The sequence below is a fragment of the Anabrus simplex genome, chromosome X (assembly GCF_040414725.1).
Source record: "Anabrus simplex isolate iqAnaSimp1 chromosome X, ASM4041472v1, whole genome shotgun sequence".
NCBI lineage: Eukaryota > Metazoa > Arthropoda > Insecta > Orthoptera > Tettigoniidae > Anabrus > Anabrus simplex.
In genome coordinates this window covers 192,810,327-192,834,464 of record NC_090279.1, presented here as the reverse complement: position 1 = coordinate 192,834,464, position 24,138 = coordinate 192,810,327, and the positions used below count along the sequence as shown (strand labels likewise).

General features: G+C 40.1%; 1 protein-coding gene across 1 annotated transcript; it reads left to right on the top strand.

Annotated features, from left to right (window-relative positions):
• The first annotated feature begins 21,167 nt into the window (after positions 1 to 21,167).
• Positions 21,168 to 23,847, top strand: LOC136886103 (glucose dehydrogenase [FAD, quinone]). The gene has a single exon (XM_067158839.2). It carries the CDS (start codon positions 21,168 to 21,170, stop codon positions 23,094 to 23,096), a length of 1,929 nt encoding a protein of 642 aa, XP_067014940.2. The 3' UTR covers positions 23,097 to 23,847.
• Positions 23,848 to 24,138: the final 291 nt, after the last annotated feature.

Genomic DNA, 24,138 nt, shown 5'->3' with positions numbered 1-24,138 from the left:
TTTCTTATCAGAAGCTAGCAGTCACATGAGGAAAACATGTTACTTGGATTTGATGTTATGAGATCATGATATCATAAATTTGTAATGCGTGGGGAAAGCGTACTTTTCTCTTAGTTGACGAATGCCGACAGATAATGAAACTGTGAGAGAGTAGCATTTCTATTTATGCTATGAAGGAAGACCGTTTAATGAAATGGCCTGTTTCATGTGTGGCCCTTGAGGTAGGGGATTCAGCTAGTTTGTACCCAGCCCTAAAACGCCTATAAGTTTTAGCTCGCCGGCTCGCAGGCAGGGGGTTAATCCCAGTGAAACTCACAGATCAGGTGAGTGCAGACATTTATTATTATCATTATTGCTCATTTTTATTGCTCATTATTTGAGATCTGATTTCTTGGCGGAATTTTAGCGGATTTTTAGTAGTATTTAGCGTATCTTTAAAATGTAAGTTGGTAACACTGCGAACAATCCTGGCGCAGGCTGTGGGTGGATTGCCACCTCTCTTGCATCAGTAAAAAAGAAAAACACATTTTAAACGATGTTAATCTCATGGCAAGAGCCCGTATGCTTAAGCAGTAAGAGATTAGAATGCAAACTACTTTGCCTACTAGGTAGATTCAACTAGCCCGCTCTTCCATAATGTAGCAAGACTAATGTAACTCCTAGGGGATTTAATAGGTCGGGCCCCTAATGTTTATGTAAATCACAAAGCACGACTGTTGTCCGGGATAGAGAATAATTTGTTATTCACCTCAGTAACTTAAGTTTGCATTCTAATGTAAAATCCCAGTTCTACTTATATCATTAATATTTCTTCTCTTTTCATTTTAAAGGGCAGTTCTCTAAAACAAAATAAAAATTTCCACAAATGTTCAATTGTGCGCTTTTGGTCCGTATTACTGTTATTAATAGATTCCTGTGTTTTTGGAACTGCCTTGTCAATACTTACAAGCACATACTTTAGCAAGGCAGATCGAAACAAGAAGACATCTATTTAAATTTTCAGCTCACAAAATAAACGACAAATTCTTGGCGTTTCTTAACTTGATGTTTAACGTAACTCCCTTGCTTCTCTTGAAATTTCTGCATTTACAAAACCAAATAATAAAACGTTTTGGTTTGCAATGATGTGTATGAACATTATTATCATTATTATTATTATCATTATTATTATTATTATTATTATTATTATTATTATTTTACAATTGGCTTTACGTCGCACCGACACATATACTGTAGGTCTTACGGCGACGATGGGATAGGAAATGGCTATGAGTGGGAAGGAACCGGCCGTGGCCTTAATTAAGGTACAGTCCCAGCATTTACCTGGTGTGAAAATGGGAAACCACGAAAAATCATCTTCAGGACTGCCGACAGTGGGGTTCGAATACTGGATACTGGCCGCACTTAAGCGACTGCAGCTATCGAGCTCGGTATTATTATTATTATTATTATTATTATTATTATTATTATTATTATTATTATTATTATTATTATTATTAGCCTCCGTTGCTCAGGTGGCAGCGCGCAGGCCTCTCATCGCTGTGTTCCGTGGTTCAAATCCCGGTCACTCCATGTGAGATTTGTGCTGGACAAAGCGGAGGCAGGACAGGGCTTTCCTCCGGGTACTCCGCCCCTCCTTGTCATAATTAATTCCAGCAACACTCTCCAGTATCATTTCATTTCATCTGTCGTTCGTTAACTATTGCCCCCGAGGAGTGCGACAGGTTTCGGCAGCCGGCACAATTGCTATCCTCGCCGCTAGATGGGAGCTTCATTCATTCCACTCCTGACCCGGTCAAATGACTGGAAACGGGTTTGTTTGTTTGTTTGTTTGTTTTTTGTTTTTAGCTAGTTGCTTTACTTCGCACCGACAGATAGGTATTATTGCGACGATGGGACAGGAAAGGGGTGGGAGTGGGAAGGAAGCGGCCGTAGCCTTAATTAAGGTACAGCCGCAGCATTTGTCTGGTGTGAAAATGGGAAATCACAGAAAATCATCTTCAGGGCTGCCGACAGTCGGGTTCAAACCCACTATCTCCCGAATACTGGATACTGGCCGCACTTAAGCGACTGCAGCTATCGAGCTCGGTATGACTGGAAACAGGTTGTGGATTTTCATTTATAATAGTAATAATAATAATTAATAATAATATTATTAACATTGGTAGCATATCTGTAAAAACATAGCTGCATCGAATGAGGTGTTTTGTTTGTATTTCATTGTATAATAATATTTATAACGCATTCCGTTCATGGCGATTTGTGGCAATTATATTTGAATACAGTATAATCAACCTATAACATCTCAAAAACTACAGAACGGAGAATATACACATTTCCATCAAGGTTTAAAAACTATTAAATGGGACCACGGAACTAAAATAATTGCAGCAAAGATTCCACACTGCCCGAAATAAGAAGCACTGACGTAATTGTTGTTCCTGTCAAAAACCGATTTAGTTAGAAACGAACCATATTAAAATCGAGAAAGGTTACTATTTTCTGAATCAGTAAACTTACAATAGGTACGAAGTCGAAAATGTTCACAAATTTTCAACTCACAAATTAAAATAAGAAGTCAGAAAATATTAATGCCATAAATAATAATAATAATAATAATAATAATAATAATAATAATAATAATAATAATAATAATAATGTTATTTGCTTTACGTCCCACTAACTATGTTTTTGCGCTTTTCGGAGACGCCGAGGTGTCGAAATTTAGTCCCGCAGGAGTTCTTTTACGTGTCAGTAAATCTACTGACACGAGGTTGACGTATCTGAGCACCTTCAAATACCACCGGACTGAGCCAGGATCGAACCTGCCAAGTTGGGGTCAGAAGGCCAGCGCCTCAACCGTCTGAGCCACTCAGCGCAGCTAATGCCATAAGTAGAAATCTGATTTTAGGTTATAATGCAAACTTACTGAAGTGAATAACAAGAATATTCTATCCCGGACAACAGGCTTGCTTTGAGGTTTGCATAACCATTAGGGGCCCAGCTTATTAGATCCCCTCAGAAGTTGTGTGTTACTCTCGCTACATACATAAACATTGAAGAGTATTCATTTTGCATTCAGTCTGCAAGTCTGAGAATAAGTTAAGCACCTCTCTATCTGCAGCTAGATTTGTGACTTTATTTCTAAGGTAATTGAAATTCATCCCTAGTATTTTTCTTGTACTCCTCCCGTCACGGGTCATAAATGTCTTACAGAGGAGCTACCAACGTTACGTAATGAGAGACGGAAATGCCGGAAACCGGATATTTCTGTTACCAAATTTCATCTCAATTGTACTGTAGTTTGTGGTAGGAAGACAGGAAGAAGCTATTCAAACAGCACTTTCTCCAAGCTCTTATATTACGATATGCACGCACAGAAGCGATGTCCCAGTTGATGACGCGTATCCTCTGTCTTCCCACGCTTTTCACCTACCACGCGCTTCCACATACGATGCCTTCGTCTTCTTTGTATGCTCTCTGGTCTTATTGCAAGACGACTGGTAGCCAAGAGGTTAATCACCAGCTCGCTGTACTCCAAGACCGCCCCGGGTTCGACACCGGCAAAAGTTGCGAGACGAGTACGCAAGAGAATTTCTACACGTCGCAATATCCTTGACATGGACATCTGAGCCAACAACTCAGACCATCGCTCAACAACTTTCTCCATACAGGGTATGTCTGTCTGTCTGTCTGTCTGTCTGTCTGTCTGTCTGTCTGTCTGTCTGTCTGTCTGTCTGTCTGTCTGTCTGTCTAAATAAATAAATAAATAAATAAATAAATAAATAAATAATAAATGAAGATTACGAAAGAAGAAATTCCAGATAAGTCTAATCGCAATAGGATTTAAAGATCCCGAGTTTTTACGAAAAGGACAGAAAGCGTGCAACTCTCTGGACAGATGAAAGAAGAACACAGTAAAAAGATGAAGAATTTCCGAAAAGACCGAAAACTTAAATAGGACGTAAAAATATGAGAAAAATATTTTGCGTGGTCCATAGATGGTCAAAATCGAAGAAATAATAATAATAATAATAATAATAATAATAATAATAATAATAATAATAATAATAATAATAATAATAATGTTTTTCCGTCCCATCAATTACAGTACAGTACTCTTACAGCTGCTATGTTTTATATCGCAGCGACTTAACAGAGGTCTTATGGCAATGATGGGGCAGGCCTGGGAAGGAAGCGACCTTGGCGTTAATTAAAGTAGAGCCCTAACGGGAAACTACGGAAAACAATCTTGAGGGCTGCGACAGTGGGGCTCGAACTCAAGATACCCTGAATGAAAGCTAAAAGCTATACGTCTCGAACTACGTAGCCAACTCGCTGGGTTCTTTTACAGTTTTCGGAAACGCAACGGTGGCGATATTTTGTCCCTCAGGAGTTATTTCACGTGCCGCTTTATCTCACGACAAGAAGCTGGTGTGTTTGAACATATTCAATCACCAGCTGACAGAGCCTCCTCTCACCCCCACCTTGGACGTAGAAATTCAACGCTCTACCTTCTGAGCTACTCAAACCGGCAGGTTTGATCTTCATTCCGGTAGTATTTAAAGGTGGCGTCTCCGGAACAACCGTAAACGTAGTTAGTGGAACGTAAAAATATTATTATTATTATTATTATTATTATTATTATTATTATTATTATTATTATTATTATTATTATTATTATTATTACTAGATCCGGGATGTTTTGCAGTAATAGATTAGAATGCGAACTAACTTACCTGGAAGGAAGTCTCGTGTACCCGCTCGCCCGTAGTGTAGCGACAGTAACATAAATTGTAGGGGTTCTAATAGACGGGGACCCTAACATTTATGCAAATCTCATAGCAGAACTGTTGTCCGGGTAGAGTGTACTTGCAATGTACTTTAGTGTGTTTGCAGTCTAAACTACTACAGCGTAAACATCCGGGCATTTATTATTGCCATTATTAATATTATTGTTATTGTTATATAGTAATTTAAAACCACACGATATTAATCGATTAACAAGCTTATATTTCCTTTGGTCCAGCTCTTTGACCGAATGGTGAGCGCGCTGAATTTTAGTTCAGAGGGCTCCAGTTTTGATTCCTGGCCTGACTGGCAATTTTCACGACATATGGACGATTCGTCCTATACGAGGACGGGGTGTTTGTGTTGTTATTAATAAAATTATCTTCATCCACATAGAAAATATTACACTATCACCATCACACAAACATGCAACAGTGAATACACGTCGTGTTGGCGTCAGAAGGGTATCGGACCATAAAACATCAGATGCCGACCCCAATAAATTAGAATAAAGGTCAGGGAAGAGGAAACTTATAAATCCTTTGCATTTTGTGCTGAAATGCTGTGAATCAAAATTGTACAGGGAGATAATGCAATGAATATTGCTGGATGTAATTTGGATGTGGAAACCTTATGTAGTTTTGTCTGTCGGTAGGCGTGAAAGTAAAACAAGGTCAAGTTGGCTGCGCAGTGGAAGAATGACATATGAATACAAACAGAAGTGCTGACAGCAACTAGACCTTTCACTTTCTTAGAAATGCAATATTCACGCAGTGGCAGAGATATAAGCGAGAATAGCACAGGTCTATTTATATAACACTTCACCTTGACCTATTTGTTTAACATTTCGCACTGGGAACTTATGTGCATAATAAGAATAATCCGCAAGAGACTGGCACGATTTTATGGTCACAGCAAACGACTGATCGGAAACAGGTTGATCAAGACGATCATTCATTTTCCTGAATTACAACCCAAAACCCATCGTTTAGCAGCTTCTCATCAAGTGTTTTCTTGAACATTTTCAAAGAACTTGGAGAGTTATCGAACATTTCTCTTGATAATTCATTCTAACCCCTTACTCCCCGTCTTATAAATGAATATTTTCCTTAATTTGTCCTCTTCAATTCCAAATTTATATTCGCAGTATGATTTTTCCTACTTTTTTTACTAGTTGCTTTACGTCGCACCGACACTGATAGGTCTCCGTGGCCTTAATTTGGTACAGCCCCAGCATTTTCCTGGCGTGAAAATGGGAAACCACGGAAAACCATCTTCAGGGCTGCCGGCAGTGGGGTTCGAACCCACTATCTCCCGAAGACTGGATACTGGCCGCACTTAAGCGACTGCAGCTATCGAGCTCAGTTTTCCTACTTTTAAAAGCTCTACGTAAGCTTATTATTCTTCTGCATGTGTCATTCCACGCCAAGTCTCCAGTGACGGTTCGGAACATACCACTTAATCGACCATCTCTTCTCCTTACTCCCAAATCTTCTCAGCCCAAAGTTTGCAACATTGTCGCAACAACATTACTTTGTCGGAAATCACCCAGAACAAACCGCGCTGTTTTCCTCTGATTCTTTTTTTGGTCCAGTGCTCGTGTCAAGTAGTCCTTGTAAGGATCCCATACACTGGAGCAATACTCTAACTGCGGTCTTACCACAGACTTATACGCCCTCTCCTTTACATCCTTATGAAAATGAAAACCTACAACCTGTTTTCCAGTTTTTGAACGGGTCAGGGATGTAATGAATGAACCATATATAGGCTATTAGTACGATGGTGTCTCCACTCCCAAAGTGATTTATTAATGACCGATAAATGCTATGAAATTATAGTGGAGAGTGTTGCTGGAATGAATGATGACAGACAAAACCAGAGTACCCGGAGAAAAACCCGCCCCACCTCCGCATTGTCCAGCACCAATCTCACATGGAGTGACCGGGATTTGAACGAAGGTATCCAGCGCTGAGAGGCCGACGCGTTGCCGTCTGAGCCACGGACGCTCTTATAGCCTTATTACAACCCATAAATACCCTCATAATCACGTGATGCGATCTGTAACCTTTCTTAACAACTTATATTAAAACATATGTACTTAAATTTGTTCCCTGCCGGTAGGAGTGGCTCAGATGGTTGAGGCACTGGCCTTCTGACTCCCACCTGGCAGGTTCGATCCTGCCTTAGTCCGGTGGTATTTGGAGATGCTCAAATAAGCCTACGTCAGCCTCGTGTCTGTAGATTTGCCGGCACGTAAAAGAACTCCTGCGGGACAAAATTCTGGCACCTCGGCGTCTCCGAAAACCGTCAAAATGTAGTTAGTGGAACGTAAAAACAATAACGTAATAATTATTATTACTACATTGTTCCGCATGAAGTACTATCACCCCATCAATACAATAATTAAAACTGAGAGGGCTTTTCCCCTTGGTGGTACTTACAACCTGACTTTTCCTCCCATTTACATTCATACTTTTGTCTGCTGTCCAACTCACTACATTGTTCAAGTCCCCCTGCAGTTGGTCACAATCCTGCAACTCATGTACTACTCTATACAGTATAACATCCTCCACAACTAGCGTTATCTGTGATCCCAGATCTTTACTCTATCATTTACATACATATATATAAGAAAACATAAGAGGTCCAATTTTATTTATTATTCGCATGGCGAGGCCTCACATTTTGGACTTACTGTATGACAGAAGTTGTTCCCGTATACTAGAACATAGAGGTCGTTGACAGCCATGTTATTTCTCGGTGTTTGCAGAACCACCTAGTGGTTGGAGGGAAGTCATTCATCCCCTGCTGATAGCAAAATTTAGAGAAATTTACAAGCTCCGTCCCGATTTCAAACACCATCCTAAATGTTGAGATACGCGCGGAACATTTCACCTTTCCCCTCCTATTCACAATGAATTAATTTTAAACACATACTGTACCCTAAATAGAGCACAAAAATAACCACAAATTACAATTGGATATATTGAAATTGTGTCAAATGATAAGAAAACAAGATCTGAAAGTTGTTGATCAAGAATTATTACGTAATCTGTGCAACCACTAATCAACTGTTACGGAACTCACTTGAGATATTCGTAAATTGTTTAGACTGCCTTACTTTCTAAAAAAGAATACGCAATTATCTATAAACTGGAGAGAAGCCAAGCTTCTCCGGATAATAGAGATTGCTTCAACTTTTTTACATAATATAAATTCTTCTTCTTTTAAGTGTGCCGCCTCCTCGCACAAGGAAGTCGGCCATCGTAGAGTACTGAACACTATATTGCGCTTCTGTGTCTGAGTTGCCGTACCGTAGATCAAAATCAAATCAAAATCTCTTTATTTGCAAATGAGGTGTCTACCTCGCTGGAAAATAGTACACTAAAATACATTATTGTCAAGCACTAAATTTTAAATTAACAAGAGAAGAAGAAAATGTTGCTAGAATACAATATTATACAATTTACGCCAACAATTTTTTTCTATTAAACACACAGCTCATCCTTAATAAATTTATATTGTTTACAAAATTATACTTATAATATCTCCTGTGCTTACAAACACAGTCAGTATACAGTAATCGGGAGATAGTGAGTTCGAGTCCCACTGTCGGCAGCCTTGAAGATGGTTTTCCGTGGTTTCCCATTTTCACACCAGGCAAATGCCTGGGCAGTACCATAATTAAGGCCACGGCCGCTTCCTTCCAACTCCTAGGCCTTTCCTATCCCATCGTCGCCATAAGACCTATCTGTGTCAGTGCGACGTAAAGCAAATAGCAAAAAATAGCAAACACAGTCAACTGATATACAGTATGTGAAATTACTTCAAATAATACTATACAACTGGTATAAGATTAAAATTTACATTGCATTTATTTATTTATTTATTTATTTATTTATTTATTTATTTATTTATTTATTTATTTATTACCCATTTTGAAACCAAAGTAGCATAACGACCTGCTGCGTCTTAACCAGAGCCCCTTTTACCACCACTTTTCATAGTTCCTGAAGGGCCTTCACAGCTACCGTAGCGGTCCCAGGGCCCTCGAAGTCCCCACCGTACTTCACCCCTACAGGCAGTCCCCTACTTCAGCTGTCCAAACTCCATAGACCAGGGGATGGAACTAATTTATTCACACACATTTTTTTTATTTACAATAACCTGCACTGGTAGAATGCTCTCTAACATTTCATTTATTTTCTCTGTTGCTGTTTATTCTCTTCTTGAATATCTGTACAGATTTTGTAAAAGGATCAAACACTACCCCTGGTAAACTGTTCCACTCCTTCACATCCTTTCCAATGAATGAAAATGTACCTAATCGCTTCTGTTAAAATTCCTTCTAATTTTATACCTGTGGTCAGTTCTGTCGATATAATTATTTTCCAACTGAAGCCTCTCACGGATTTCTCCCCATGCTTCTTATCCTGTATAGGCTCTATATAATCCTATACGTCTAGTTTTCTCCCTTCTCTTACTTAAAGTTTCCCACCCAAGTTCCTCTAAGCATTTCTGATACACTACTTTTCCTCCTGAAATCCCCTGTTACAAATCTTGCCGCTTTCCTCTGCACACCATCTATTACTTTTATTAGGTATTCTTGGTGAGGATCCCAAACACTGTTTACATATTCCAATAATGGACGAAGCAGCTGCCTCTGTGGATCCGTGGTAGAGTGTCGGCCTCCGGATCCGAAGATAGCGGGTTCAAACCCGGAAGACGTAGCTGGATTTTTGAAGGGCGGAAAAAAGTCCACTCGACACTCCATGTCGTACGATGTCGGCATGTAAAATATCTCTGGTGATACATTTGGTCTTTACCCGACAAAATTAATTAAATCTCAGCCATAGACGCCCAAGAGAGATCCGGTTTACTCTGTCTGCCATCTAGTAGGCCTAGAGTAAAACGGAACGTCGAAATTGACGAGCAGACAGCCAGATGGCGTCAAATCGAAATTATTGCACACGGTAGCTGAGGCTATACGATTATTATTATTATTATTATTATTATTATTATTATTATTATTATTATTATTATTATTATTATTATTATTATTATTATTATTATTATTGACGAACCTTACTTAAGTAACGTTTTACTTTTAATTCTTTGTTGCTTCCTTTAAGTAGCCTCATTATGACATGTAACGATCTGATGGCAAACCACTGTTGGACGTTACACTTCGAGGATAATCTCTCAATAAATAAATCAACCAATCATTCAAATAATACTATGTAACAAAAAATTGTTTATGTTTATTGTATAAAACCAACGTGCTGAATGCGAATATGCCGTTAGTTTTTTTTCAAATGTCGATACTTTTTGATATTTTGACGATTTGTGAAAAATGTGAATTTACCATTTTTTCTGGCAGTCGTAGTCGCTCTAACGTGATATTTCATCAGTATTGGTATACATCTGGAAAGGTTCAATACATCGACTTCTTTAAAAAGCCAAAATATCGATTTGTATCGATATTTTTTATAAAACGTCTTCCTGTCGTTTGTGAATGTAGATCCAGTTTGTGGTTATAAGTAACGTTGAACTGTTGTCTTTTAACGAAAAGTGTCAACATTCAGACGTTCTAAATTGCCAGAAGACGCGTTTTGTTTTGTTTTGTTTTGTTTTGTTTGTGGACAATACATTGGATCTAAACAAATGAGACATAAAACTGTGCGCGGTACGAAGTTCTGTGAGGCGAACCGCGCTTATTTCAGTGTGCATGTTCGAGACCAACATGTTTCATAGGCTCCCCATGTCACTTGTGGCAGCTGTCCGTCTACTTTAGAGGGATGACTACGTGGATAAAGAAAATTTATGCCACTTGCAATTCCCCGAATATGGCGAGAGCCTACAAATCATCAGCCCGACTGTTATTATTGTAAGGTTACATTATTACACATTACAAAAGTACCAAAAGCAGGGGGGGAAAATTCCATATCCTAGCACACCGTCATCTATTGCTCCAGTACCACATAGTGAAGAGCTGCCAAAACAAAATACACGTGAAAAGGACGTAGAGACAAATTCAAGTGATGACGGTGATTTCAGTTTTAGTGACGACAACAATTTGGAACCACATAACTTTACTCAGCCGAAATTGGATGACCTTGTTAGGAAGTTGCAACTAAGTAAATCAAAGACTGAACTTCTTGCATCCCGTCTGAAGCAATATAACTTGCTCGATAAATCCTTTAAAATAACAAAATATAGGCTGAGGCACGAGGATTCTGCCTGCTTCTACCAAATGTACGGAACTCTTTGTTTTTGTAGTGATGTTAATAGTCTGTTTGAACACATTAAGATTCATCATGGACCGGATCAATGGCGTCTATTTATAGATAGTTCAAATATAAGTCTACAGTCTGTCCTACTGCAAAATGGGAACAAGTTTCCTTCCCATACCAGTAGCTCATTCAGCACAACTTCAGGAGACTTATGAAAATATGAAGCTGCTTTTTGAAAAACTGAATTACGAATGTTATAAATGGGATCTTTGTGGTGATTTTAAGATACTGAGATTTCTTCTGGGGCTTCAAGGTGGCTACACCAAATATTCTCGCTTTCCCTGCCTGTGGGACAGCAGAGCGGATGATCAGCATTACACCAGGAAAGAATGGTCAACAAGAAAAGAACTAGTTCCAGGTGCACACAACGTGGGAAGTGAGCCCCTTGCGACCAGGGAGAAGATTCTGTTACCATCACTCCATATCAAACTTGGACTTGCTAAACAATTCATTAAATGTTTAGATAGCAACAATGAGGTTCTGAGCCTAATCAGACAAATGTTCTCCAAGTTATCTGAAGCAAAAATAAAAGGCGGAAGTTTCACTGGACCTCAGATTCGTGTGACGTTACAGTCAAAAGAACTTGTAGATGCAATGATTAATGATGAACAAAAATGCTTGGGAGAATCGTAGTGCAACAGTTCTTGGGAAACAATAGAAGTGAGAATTACATGAAACTGATAGAGAATTTGATACAGAGTTATCATGTACTTGGATGTAGAATGTCCGTGAAAATGCGCTATTTGTTTTCTCATGTTGATTTATTTAGTCGAAATTTAGGAGCTGTAAGTGAAAAACACGGTGAACGCTTTCAGCAAGACATTCACTGCATGGAAAGAAGGTATCGGACTGTCGCCCAGTTTACCTATTATTTTCTTAAACGAGCTCAAACATTTCAACTGATAAATAATTTCAATCCCTAATTCCTTTTCCTCATTTTCAGTGTTTATACAGAACAACCGGTAAAGACTATTTGGAAAGGAAATCACAATCCAAGGGGAAGAAATCAAAACTTTGATCTGAGTCTACAAAAGATCTGAAGAAATTGCTTAATGGTCCGAACGGAGTCTAGGGAAAGGAGTAAAAGATGAAAATAAATCCCAAACAAAAGTAATTGAGTGCAATCGAACTAAATCAGCTGATGCAGGAAATATTAGATCAGAAAACTAAGTCTTGAATGACTGATGATGGCTGGAGTAATGAGGACATGAAATGCAGACTAGCACAAGGCCGGTCTTAAGACAGGAAATTTGCTTACTTCTAACATTGATATAGGAATTAGAAAGATATTTTTGAACACTTTCCTCTGGAGCGTGGCGTTATACGGAAGTGAAATATGGACGATAACTAACTCAGAACAGAAGCTTCTGAAAGTGGTGTTAAAGACGAATGCTGAAAATGAGATGGGTACTTCGAATCACGAGCGAAGAGATACTGAGTCGAATTGGTGACAGGAGATCGATTTGGCGAAATTTGACAAGAAGAAGAGATAGAATGAGAGGACAGTGAGACCCAGGACTTGTTCAGATGGTTTTTGGTGGAAGTGTAGGTGTTAAGAACGGTAGGGAGGGGTAGATCGAGGTATGAGTATGCCAAGCAGATTAGAGTACATGTAGGATGTAGTAGTTAGGTAGAAATGAAAATGTTAGCGCAGGATAGGGTGGCATGGATAGTCGAATCTAACCACTCTATGGACTGATGGCCCAAACAATAACGTCCCACTTAATGTTTTCACATATTCTGAATAGTATTTCTTTTTCAATTTGCTTAATGTCGGACCGTCACAGACTGGTCTTGGAGCGATAATGGGATAGGAAATTGCTAGGAGTGGAATGAAAGCGACCGCGGCCTTAAAGTCCGACCACAGCATTTGCCTGGTATGAAAATGAGAAACCACGGAAAACCATATTGAGGGCTACCGATAGTGAGGGGTTCGAACTCACTATCTCCCCAATAACCTGACAGCTTCGTAATCCAAACCACGCAGCTACGTGTTCGGTCTCTGAATAGTCTACAGGTTTTGCAGTGTTATTTATCACTACTTAAACTAAACAAAAAGTAATTTCAACCTGTTTGTTGCACCGCTAATGTTACACCCTATACAGATTGTTATGCTGGGTACCTGTTTGTTGCACCGCTAATGTTACACCCTATACAGATTGTTATGCTGGGTACGTTCCTGTCTCAGTGGACGTAAACAATGTGTGTCAGTGGGAGACAATATGTCTAGACGGCGAAATCCTGAGATAGGGGTAGCACAGGGTGGGGTGTTATCACCACTTCTGTTCTCCCTATACATGAATGACCTATAAGAACAACTGACGACCTGTAAATATCACTTATACGCAGACGACATCCAATTGTATATTCACACGAAGCCGAATGACATACAAGAAGCAACCATGCAATTAAACGAAAACGTATTTAACATTAACGAATTGACTAGTAGCCACTGCCTGGAGGTAAACCCATTAAAATCGCAAGCCATCATAATAGGATCTAGAAAAGCGCATGCCAAGTTAGAAAGCATCAACATACCGGTTGTCAAGATCAATGAAACACCTACAGCATGAAAGACTCCGTTAAGAACCTTGGAATATGTATTTAAGTTGGTCAGAGCACGTAATAAAAAATTTGTCAACGTGTATTCGGTTCATTAAACTCACTATACAAACTGAGGGATTTTCTACCTGTCAAAACCAGGAAACTGCTCATTGAAGGACTAATACTACCAATATTTGATTATGGTCATGTAGTCTATAATAACATAAGTTGTTCATTTGGTTCTAAACTTCAACGGGCGTATAATGCCTGCATTGTTCATTCTAAATGTTCCTCCATCAGCTGTCCTGGTTATGATTATGTGATAGACGTAAATGCCATGCTGTTTCTCTTCTGCACAAAAAACTGCGAACAGGTAAACTACATTATCTGAGAATAGATTTCAACTACCTCTCCCCTTCAGGTAGAACACCCTCAAGGTCATCAGTACGATCTCTGCTGTCCATCCCCACTAATCACAGTAGCACATATAACAAGTCACTTGTACCACCAACAACAAAATGTGTTTCTTACAGCTCTGCTTCACGCTAAGCAACAGTTACCAACCTGTGTAAATACACTACTGGCGACCAAAAAACAGAAAAGTGTATACTATTATTGGGAATTATTTAACAACAACTTGTCTACAAATTTGATTGACTTTTTGTGAAATTATGTGATTTCAATGTAATGATGTGCAATGTCTATGTCTTTTATATGTATATGTATATATTTCACACTGTGACAATTACTTGTAATGAATTGTAAAGTTCAAACCAGCGTACTGTAATATCCAGGTGGCTGTTTGGTCTGTAACTGATCTAAAGCCAAATAAATAAAAAAAATTAAAAAAAAGTCACTTGTACCGGGGTTCATACGTTCCTGGAATTCTCTCCCGGCTGAAATTAGAGACACAAGCAACCTAAAGCTATTCCGAAGAATGTGCTGGAAATTTTACCTACACTCAGATTAATTTACTCTTAGAAGCACCCTTAAATGTTAGATTATTAAGTTAAATGAATAAAATGTCAATGTTAGGTTAGAAACATTACAGTTTATATTTTTCGAGATATAGTTTTAATAATAGTAAATATTATAAATTAATTTTAAAATGTTAAAATGATTTTTATGATGCTTTACATTTCATTTAAATTACATTTCACATTAACTTTACATTATAAACTTATTTTTAATTTTAAGTAGTTATAATATTCAGTATATTATATTTATGTAGGTGCGTAATTATATGGTTTGGCATAATAGCAGGCTTCATAGCCTGAGCCCCGCCATGTACAGAAAGACATTAATAAATAAACAAATAAATAAATAAAGTGATACAAGCTTTAATTAACTGGTAATTTTTCTTATCTACTAATTCACAAGCTATCATATTGCTTCTAGCTGTAGTAAATTGAATCCTCACTCGATATTTTCATTACAAAGCCTACGCTTGAACTTTGAAATATCCTACTACTACTAAAATATTTTCATTTTGTCCCTGAAGGGGGAGGCGGGCCTCCTAAACTGTAACGCCATCTCTCAGGCCAGAGGGTGAAGGAGACGTTCGGAGAAGGCGAGGGGGTTGGCGGCCGTGGCCTATACGAAAAAGTGCCTTAGTGTAGGAAAATGGGAAACCACGGAAAATCATTCTCAGGACAGCAGACGGTGAGGACGTCTCCCGAATGCAGAGGCTTACAGCCACGGCCACCCCTCCTCTGCTCGGTTGGTCGGAGTGCAGAGCTGTCGGACCACGGACGGCCAATTGTAGGCCGAAGACTAGTCTGCAGCGCTTAAAATGTTGTGTTCAAAACGTTACGTTTTATGCCTACTCGAAATATTTACGGTATATAACGATCCGTATCACCTACTGCATTAACTACTTCAACTATTTCGTCTTCTGCTAACATTTTTTTCGCGCCATCGTTACTGCTGCAATCATAATTACTTAACTTCTCTGCACAGTATTCTCACAGGAGTAATTTAATGACAGAAATTGTTACAGCAATGTACCACAAACACGTAGCTCTAACCAAACCCATAAAAACTGTGCGGAAGGATTTTAAATTATACCTTATTCTTGAGGCAGTATTTGGACCGTTTTAAAAGAATGGAAGCCCATAGAATCTGCGTGCAATGAATAACAGTGGTCTGAAGTCTACTGAGCACCATCAAATATTAGTCTAATTCAAGACTTCACAAGACTTTTCCATACTTCAGAAATGTACTTGTAAAATCGCTTGCAATACTTGACAAATCTTGAGAAGTCTTGAAAGTGAATTAGAACTGGCCAACAGAATTTGAGTATGAACGGTGCGCGCTAGGACGCTAAGCATGCTGGGATTGCTGGGAATCAAAACAGCAAGAATAGCTTCGTCTTGTTGGCCGAAGGATGTTAGGTGTGTGTATTAACTGCGAAGTATGAAACACATCACTGCCTATAGTCAGTGGACCACGTAAGTAGCGTTCGGCTCCATGGCTAAATGGTTAGCGTGCTGGCCTTTGGTAACAGGGGTCCCGGGTTCGATTCCCGGCAGGGACGGGAATTTTAACCATCACTGGTTAATTTCTCTGGTACGGGGGCTGGGTGTATATGTCGTCTTCATCATCATTTCATCCTCATCATGACGCGTAAGTCACCTAAGTACGTCAAATCAAAAGACCTGCACCTGGCGAGCCGAACATGTCCTCGGACACTCCCGGCACTAAAAGCCATACGCCATTTTCCTCCGTAAGTACCACGAAAGATTGAATTGAACGGCAGAATATGAGGAGATTGCAGGAGATATATGGATACTGCACAGCTTTTGACGTTAACCTAAAAGTAAACAGAAATGTTCGACTTTTTTATAATCGTATATTATTATTATTATTATTATTATTATTATTATTATTATTATTATTATTATTATTGTTTTCACGTAATAAGATATGCATTTCCGTTGCACTGCTATCATTTTTATTGAATTCATGTGAGTGCATTGCAAAAATTATTTTAAAGGTAACCAGATTAATCCTTTCCCCATGTAAATTTTGATTTATTGCGAGTTTCTTTTCTTGTTAAGAATATAACCCACTGCTAGCACAAGAATCTCACCTGCTGCTTGCCTTTCCACCATGTTAAAACAAAATACTACCAAAACAACTGCCAAATCTTGTCAAACCTACAGCAATGTTGAACAATCTTTGACAGAATTTGCCATTTTTTTCTTGTGAAGTGTTGAATTCGAAGAAGAATTTGATGGCGTACAACAGGTATAAATCAGGAGCAGAGGTTTTGTATGTGTTCTGTAGTGTTTTTTTTTTTTTTTTTGCTAGATGCTTTACGACGCACCGACACAGATAGGTGTTATGGTGAATGCGAAGGAAGCGGTCGTGGCCTTGATTAAGGTACAGACCCAGTATTTACCTTGTGTGAAAATAGGACACCACGGAAAACCATTTTCAAGGCTGCCGACAGTAGGGTTCGAATCGCTATCTGCCAAATAATGGATACTGGCCGCACTCATGCGACTGCAGGTACTGGTATGTACAACACTCAGAGTATTCGTAACTCACTTGTTTCCTTCCTAACTGGGGCGGAATTCAAGAGTGCGTGTGGTGTGACGTTCCGCCCTCTCCTGAGCTGTGCCATGCATGACCATACTTCGCAGATCCGTGTACAGACTTTTAACATTTCTGCTTACCGCAAACAGTACAGCCTTTCTCACCGCAGTACTTGTTGCGACAGCCGGCGAAGTAGTCAGTCTTACCTGTAATAAACAGAGGGAGAAAAATGTATTAGGTACTGCCTGAGACTCTCAATACATTCTTATATTAGTTCCATCTATATCATTATCCCTCCTCTAGATGGGGGTGGTAGATTACACCCTGTCTGTCGTAAGAAGAATCAAGAACTGAGATCATGAGAGAGTGATGTCCGACTTGTTGACTGAACGGTCAGCGTACAGGACTTCGGTTCAGAGGGTCCCTGGTTCGATTCCCGGCCGGGTCGGGGATTTTAACCTTAATTGGTTAATTCCAATGGCACGGGGGATGGGTGTATGTATTGTCTTCATCATCATTTTATCCTCATTACGACGCGCAGGTCGCCTACGGGAGTCAAATAGAAAGACCTGGCGAGCCGAACCCGTCCTGGGGTATCCCGGCACTAAAAAAGCCATACGACATTTCATGAGAGAGTGGTGGTTTTTTTTACGTCGCGCTGACACAGCGACGATGGGATAGGAAAGGCCCAGGACGAGGAATGAAGTAGCCGTGGCCTTAATTAAGGTACAGCCCCAGCATTTGCCTGGTATGAAAATGGAAAACCACGGAAAACCATATTCAAGGCTGCCGACAGTGTGCCTTGAACCCATTATCTCTCGGATGGTGAATTTCTATTTGAAGAGGAAGTACAACTGGGTAATACTCCTCTCTGACCAATTTAATTGGCATACATACATGCATTTCATTTTAGACTGTTATGCTTTTCAGCGCTCAGTCTGCAAGCCTCTGTGAATGTACTAATAGCCGCCACTTGTAATTAGTTATGTGGCCTCGTTTAATAACGTCACTTGCTTTACGTCCCACTAACTACTTTGTTACGGTTTTCGGAGACGCCGAGGTGCCGAAATTTAGTTCCGCAGGAGTTCTTTTACGTGCCAGAAAAATATACCGACCCGAGGCTGACGCATTTGAACACCTTCAAGTAGCACCGGACTGAGACAGGATCAAACCTGCCAAGAAGTGCAATTAGATCTGGTACAAGTACGGCGGACATACCCTCTCCGAGTCAGAGGAGCCGACCCTGAGTGACCTCGAGAGTGCCCGTTTTATGGGTACATATTAGGGCAAGGAAAGAAGAAGAATAGTTAGTGATTACTTGTAAATAATAAGTTAGATTATAGGTGTAGTACAACATCTGTAATTGGGAATAGAATGTTGGTGGTTAATAAATCTACCTTTCTATCTATCTATCTATCTACACGGATGGGCGGCGGGGTATTCCCTCCTTAGAATGGCCCTAAAAAGCACTAATAAACAAGGAATGATATGTTTATTTTTGTAAGAACATCCTCACATTCCACCAAAAAACTTTATTAAATCATGCATGAATATGTCTAATATTGTTTACGATGCGTCAATTTGTCAGATTGTAAACTGGTGATGTTACGAACAAGTCAGACAAATCATTTTTTGTAGTAGTCCTCCAATGACACCTCAGTAACTTCGAGGCGGTAGTGGAAGTCCATCAAGAACGAGCATCGCTGGCGTGGAAATATTGAATAACCACTCGGAGACGGATAGTGTAGCTATACCCGCAATATTAAAAGAAGCGTTTTGAGAAACAGGGAGGAAGGTCGTGATGATGATGATGATGATGATGATGATGATGATGATGATGCTTGTTGTTTAAAGGGGCCTAACATCTAGGTCAACGGCCCTTAATGGTACCAAATGAGAAGAAATGTTGTGACAATTTAAAAATCTATAATCCTCCACTAACCAGATTCCAAAACGTGAGGACGAAGAATGAATGGATGGATATGAAGTTCAAACAATCAGTGAGTCCGACCCGCAATGCCCCACATTCCCAGAAACTAGCATTAAATTATAGTATTACTGACCAAGGGACTGCTTCCATTGCACAATACTGAATCGGTGATGCTTGTAGTCGAAACGGGTCCAAAATCCAGATCATCGGTCCCTCATAATGGTACTTATCGCTAGGAAAATAGAACCATGGTATTTGCCATGTTGCGGCACTAATCAAAAAGTAGCGGGTACTCGCGGTATTCCACACATTGTGGTACTACTCACAGGTAATGAAATTCGCACATGTAACACAGACCTATGGTGTTTCGCACACTTTGGCGCTTTTTTTAGGCAAAGCAAACCTATGGTGTTCCTCACATTGTGGGTACTAAGCATAGGCAAGGCAGAACCATGGTTTCGCTCATCCCATTGTGTTGCTCATATAGGGGTACGAATCGCAGGTACTGCAAAATGCATCCTGAGCCATACTCTTTCGCTACTAATCACAAACCTATTTTGTACCTAACACAGTGGTACCACGCGCAAGTAAAAGCGACCCATGGTATTCCCTGCGTGGTGGTACTAATTACAAGTAGTCTCATGTTTCTAATAAAATCATATCGTGGGTGTATTCTTCGCCTGCGTCCCCCACCCACAGCGGGTGCTGGAGGAAGGAACAACGGTAGTGCCATTACACGGTGTTGCCACATTTCTACATTCCTTTTTTCTTCCCCTTGCTTCCGTATTCTCTTTCGTTCCGTTCTGTAGTAAATAACTAAGAAGTGAGAGGTTTGGCAATTCCAACCACCACCAGCCGGCCAGCAGGCTTATCTCCATGGCAACCATATCCCCTAATCCCTTCTCGTCACCCAGGCATAACTGTCAGAACACTTCTTTCAATATTACGACCATAGATGTACATATAGCTGTGTTTCATCGCCCTAATATAGACTATGCTTTCTTTGTTTCAACAGGTCGGACGGAGCTTATGGAAGTGATTGCCAGAGAGAGTCCACAGCTTGAGGTACCACATTTACGCGGCCGTTAGACCATGGAATTCACTCTACTACTGGCCAAGGAGCGATTCGGCCAAGACATCGAGAGCTTTCACATCCAACAAGTTCGTTCAATCAACTGATGTGATATAACTGTGGCGGCCGAGAAACAGGTTGCAGAATCCCGAGCAGAAAAAGACTTTCCATTTCCTTTCACTCACATTAATTGTGTGTCTCGTCGGACTGAAGAAAAGTAGTCTTTACTCCTCCTAAATATCCCACGCTCAAATTCACTGTCCACTTCAATACAGTATTTTCAGACAGCTCTGTGTCGAATGCAAAGGAAGTCTCGTTTGCTTTGAAAAGCACAGCGTCTAAAGAAAGATCGAATACCAAGTGAGCAGAAAACCATTAGAAAACGTGTGTGAGTTTTCAGTGTTACTGAATAGGAGTAGTTATAGGGAACCAGCTTGATACATTCTTCACATGAAATTTACATTATATATCCACTGAAGTTCCAATCCACAATATTGTCCTATGTTTTAATTCAACTGTCAGATAAGTCAAACATATTTATTTTCCCTGAATATTTTCTACATTGCTGGCAAAAGTATTTCTTTGAATAATGTTAATAATATTACGAGTTAGATTCAACTATCCCTTTTCTGGACAACTTATAATATTAAAACTAACAATACAGATTAATTAGAAAAACGATGCAATAATTCACTATATTTTAATAGCGTACGTTTCGACAGCAATGGAGAAACTATACAATGTAAAAAAATATAATTAAAAGTAAAGCCAAAAGGAATATAAATTCAAACATTCATAAACAAGCAATATTGTAGGCCACTGTAAGGGGAACAAATGAACATTCGTAACAGTGAAGTGGGAATAGTTACAATACTAATTAGAAACCATGATGATTGTTGAAAGTAAGGTAGGTAGTGAGAAAAGATAGATGAGGAACAAATAGTGTGGTAAACAGTATCCCAAGTTAAAGCAATGTGAATGAATTGTGTGCTTCAAAATGGTTGGAATAGCTTCTGTCGTGGTGAGTGCCATAAAGGCGGCTGTGAGTATTGTAGGATTCGGTGGGAAATTCAAATTCATTCCCACCTTCATTGCAGCGTTAGCGTTTTTTCATTACGATCTCTTTGATCCTGAGAATAGACCAATCAATGCCAAAATTTTACTCAATGAGTATGATTTTATAATCGTTGGAGGGGGCTCTGCCGGTGCAGTGCTCGCCAACAGACTTTCAGAAATCTCTGATTGGACCGTTTTGCTGTTAGAAGCAGGAGGCCATGAAACTGAAATAACAGACGTGCCTATATTGTCGTTGTACCTACACAAAAGCAGATTCGATTGGAAATACAGGACGCAGCCGCAAGATAGCGCTTGTCAGGCCATGATTGATAAACGTTGTTGCTGGACCAAGGGTAAAGTCATTGGTGGTTCCAGCGTGTTGAACACCATGTTATACATTCGAGGTAACAGGCGTGATTATGACAACTGGGCACAACTTGGTAATCCAGGCTGGAGTTACGAGGAAGTGTTGCCGTATTTTAAAAAATCTCAAGATCAGCGCAACCCGTATCTGGCAAAGAATACCAGGTATCACGCCACGGGTGGATACTTGACCGTGCAAGATGCTCCCTACCACACACCACTAGGAATAGCTTTCATACAAGCGGGAGTAGAGATGGGCTACGAACACAGAGATATTAATGGAGAATTTCAAACAGGATTCGCACCATTTCAATACACAATGAGAAGAGGATTCCGCTGTAGTACGGCGAAAGCCTTTCTAAGACCAGTACGATTACGAAGGAATCTTCACGTTGCGCTCTGGTCGCATGCCACTAAAGTTCTCATAGATCCAATAACTAGACGTGCTTACGGAGTAGAATTCTACCGTGATGGTTTCACAGAAAAAGTACTAGCAAGGAAAGAGGTCATACTATCTGCTGGAGCTGTGAATTCTCCCCAGTTGCTTATGCTATCCGGTGTAGGTCCAGCCCAGCACCTAAGAGACCATTCCATACCTGTAATACAGGACTCGCCAGGGGTCGGTCAGAACCTGATGGATCACATTGCGATTGGGGGGTTAGCTTTCTTAGTAGATCATCCTGTTAGTATCATAATAGATCGAGTTATGAATTTCAACGCTGCTTTGAGGTATGCAATCTTAGGTGACGGTCCTTTAACATCCAGCGTCGGCATAGAATCGGTAGGATTCATATCCACGAAGTATGCGAACCAATCGGATGACTGGCCAGATATAGAATTCATGTTGACATCTTCCTCAACATCTTCTGACGGAGGGACACAAGCTAAAAAGGCGCACGGTCTGACCCAAAGGTTTTACGATGAATATCTGGGAAGCATCAGCGGCAAGGATGTCTTTGGAGTTTTCCCGATGATGTTGCGTCCGAAAAGCCGCGGCTATATAAGATTAAGAAGTAATGACCCTTTCAAATATCCTCTCATGTATCACAATTACCTGACACACCCCGATGATATCAGGGTGATGAGAGAAGGGGTGAAAGCTTCCTTAGCATTGGGGGAAACCGCTGCAATGAAACGATTTGGGGCGCGATTTCACAGAGTTCCTGTCCCAGGCTGTAGGAAACTCCCGCAGTTTACAGACGAATACTGGGAGTGCGTCATAAAACAGTACACGATGACCATCTATCACCTGTCAGGAACGACGAAGATGGGACCCGATTCTGACCCGTACGCTGTTGTAGACGCTCAACTGCGGGTGAAAGGAATAAATGGCCTCAGGGTGATAGACGCGTCTATCATGCCGCAGATCACGAACGGAAATATCAATGCGCCGGTTATTATGATAGCAGAGAAGGGAGCAGATATGATCAAAGAGGCGTGGAGGGGAACGCTGAGAAAAAGAGAAATACCTAGAGCGAAACATCAGTACACCAACGTAACAAGCTGACGATAAACTGGGGCCAGTAGGAAAGTGCCATGTGAAAGATCAAAGCGGCTCAGTTGGCAATGAACTGTGCACCGTAGGGCAGAAGATAACGCAAAAACCTCTCAGGGAATAGGTCTATGTTTTTATTTAATGTGTAGGACAGGATCCTAGGGGATCATTAGCGATAGATACAGGACATGACCCAAACGAAATGATGCGCATAACCAGTGCTGTGGGACGTGGTAGAGAGAGAGAGGTAGTATCAGTGTAGGCGAGCAGGAGGTGTGTTAATTGTCGTTGTTGTAAAGAGTATTGTACTGTTGAGTTAATGCTGTTACGTGACATTCACTTGTAAGAACTCTTCTCCACCGTCGCCTCTCTATGACGGTCAGTGTGTGGAGTTATGCGGTGGTGTGGAAGCAGCTCAACGTGCAATTCTAACAGTGATAACGAGGAATATTAATTCATGTTGTTCGGGGATGGATATTTAATCTGTTCCAAACATTCTTGCTTAAACACGCTGCAATTCCTCAACTAAAATGACAAGCCGTGAGAAGCTCCTTCCCCACCCTGCGTGTGTTTGGGTTATGTCTCGCCTACTGACATATCTGGAGGGGCACTTGGAAAATCTGCCATTTACCAAGAAAACAGTGTATAGTGAACGAGGAATACGTGTTTGTAGGTTGGTATTACTGGAGTGTAGTGTACAGTAGCAACAGTTAAAGAGTCCTTCCTATGGTAACGAAGGATCACTGTGTCTAGAAACTGTATAATATGCAAGTCATTTTATAAAAATAATAAAATATGTATGTTTTTCTTATCAAATTGTAATTACTGTACAATATATTTACGATAAAAGAAAATTAAGGATGCCTTACCATCACAGCCCTTTTGAAGACTACAACCCTCTTTCCTTGAGAATCCCTCAGTCAATAATCTCTCTTCCATATCCGTGCGATATTATTTCCTCAATCGTCCTATTCTGGTGCTAACATTTCTTTGGAAAGAATAAGAAAGCACTTTCATATTCGTCTAGCAATCGCAATGAAAGTGAGTGGTTACA

Bases quoted from the DNA above. Each gene is read 5' to 3' on its own strand.
- LOC136886103 (XM_067158839.2), top strand. From the start codon at position 21,168: ATGGTTGGAATAGCTTCTGTCGTGGTGAGTGCCATAAAGGCGGCTGTG.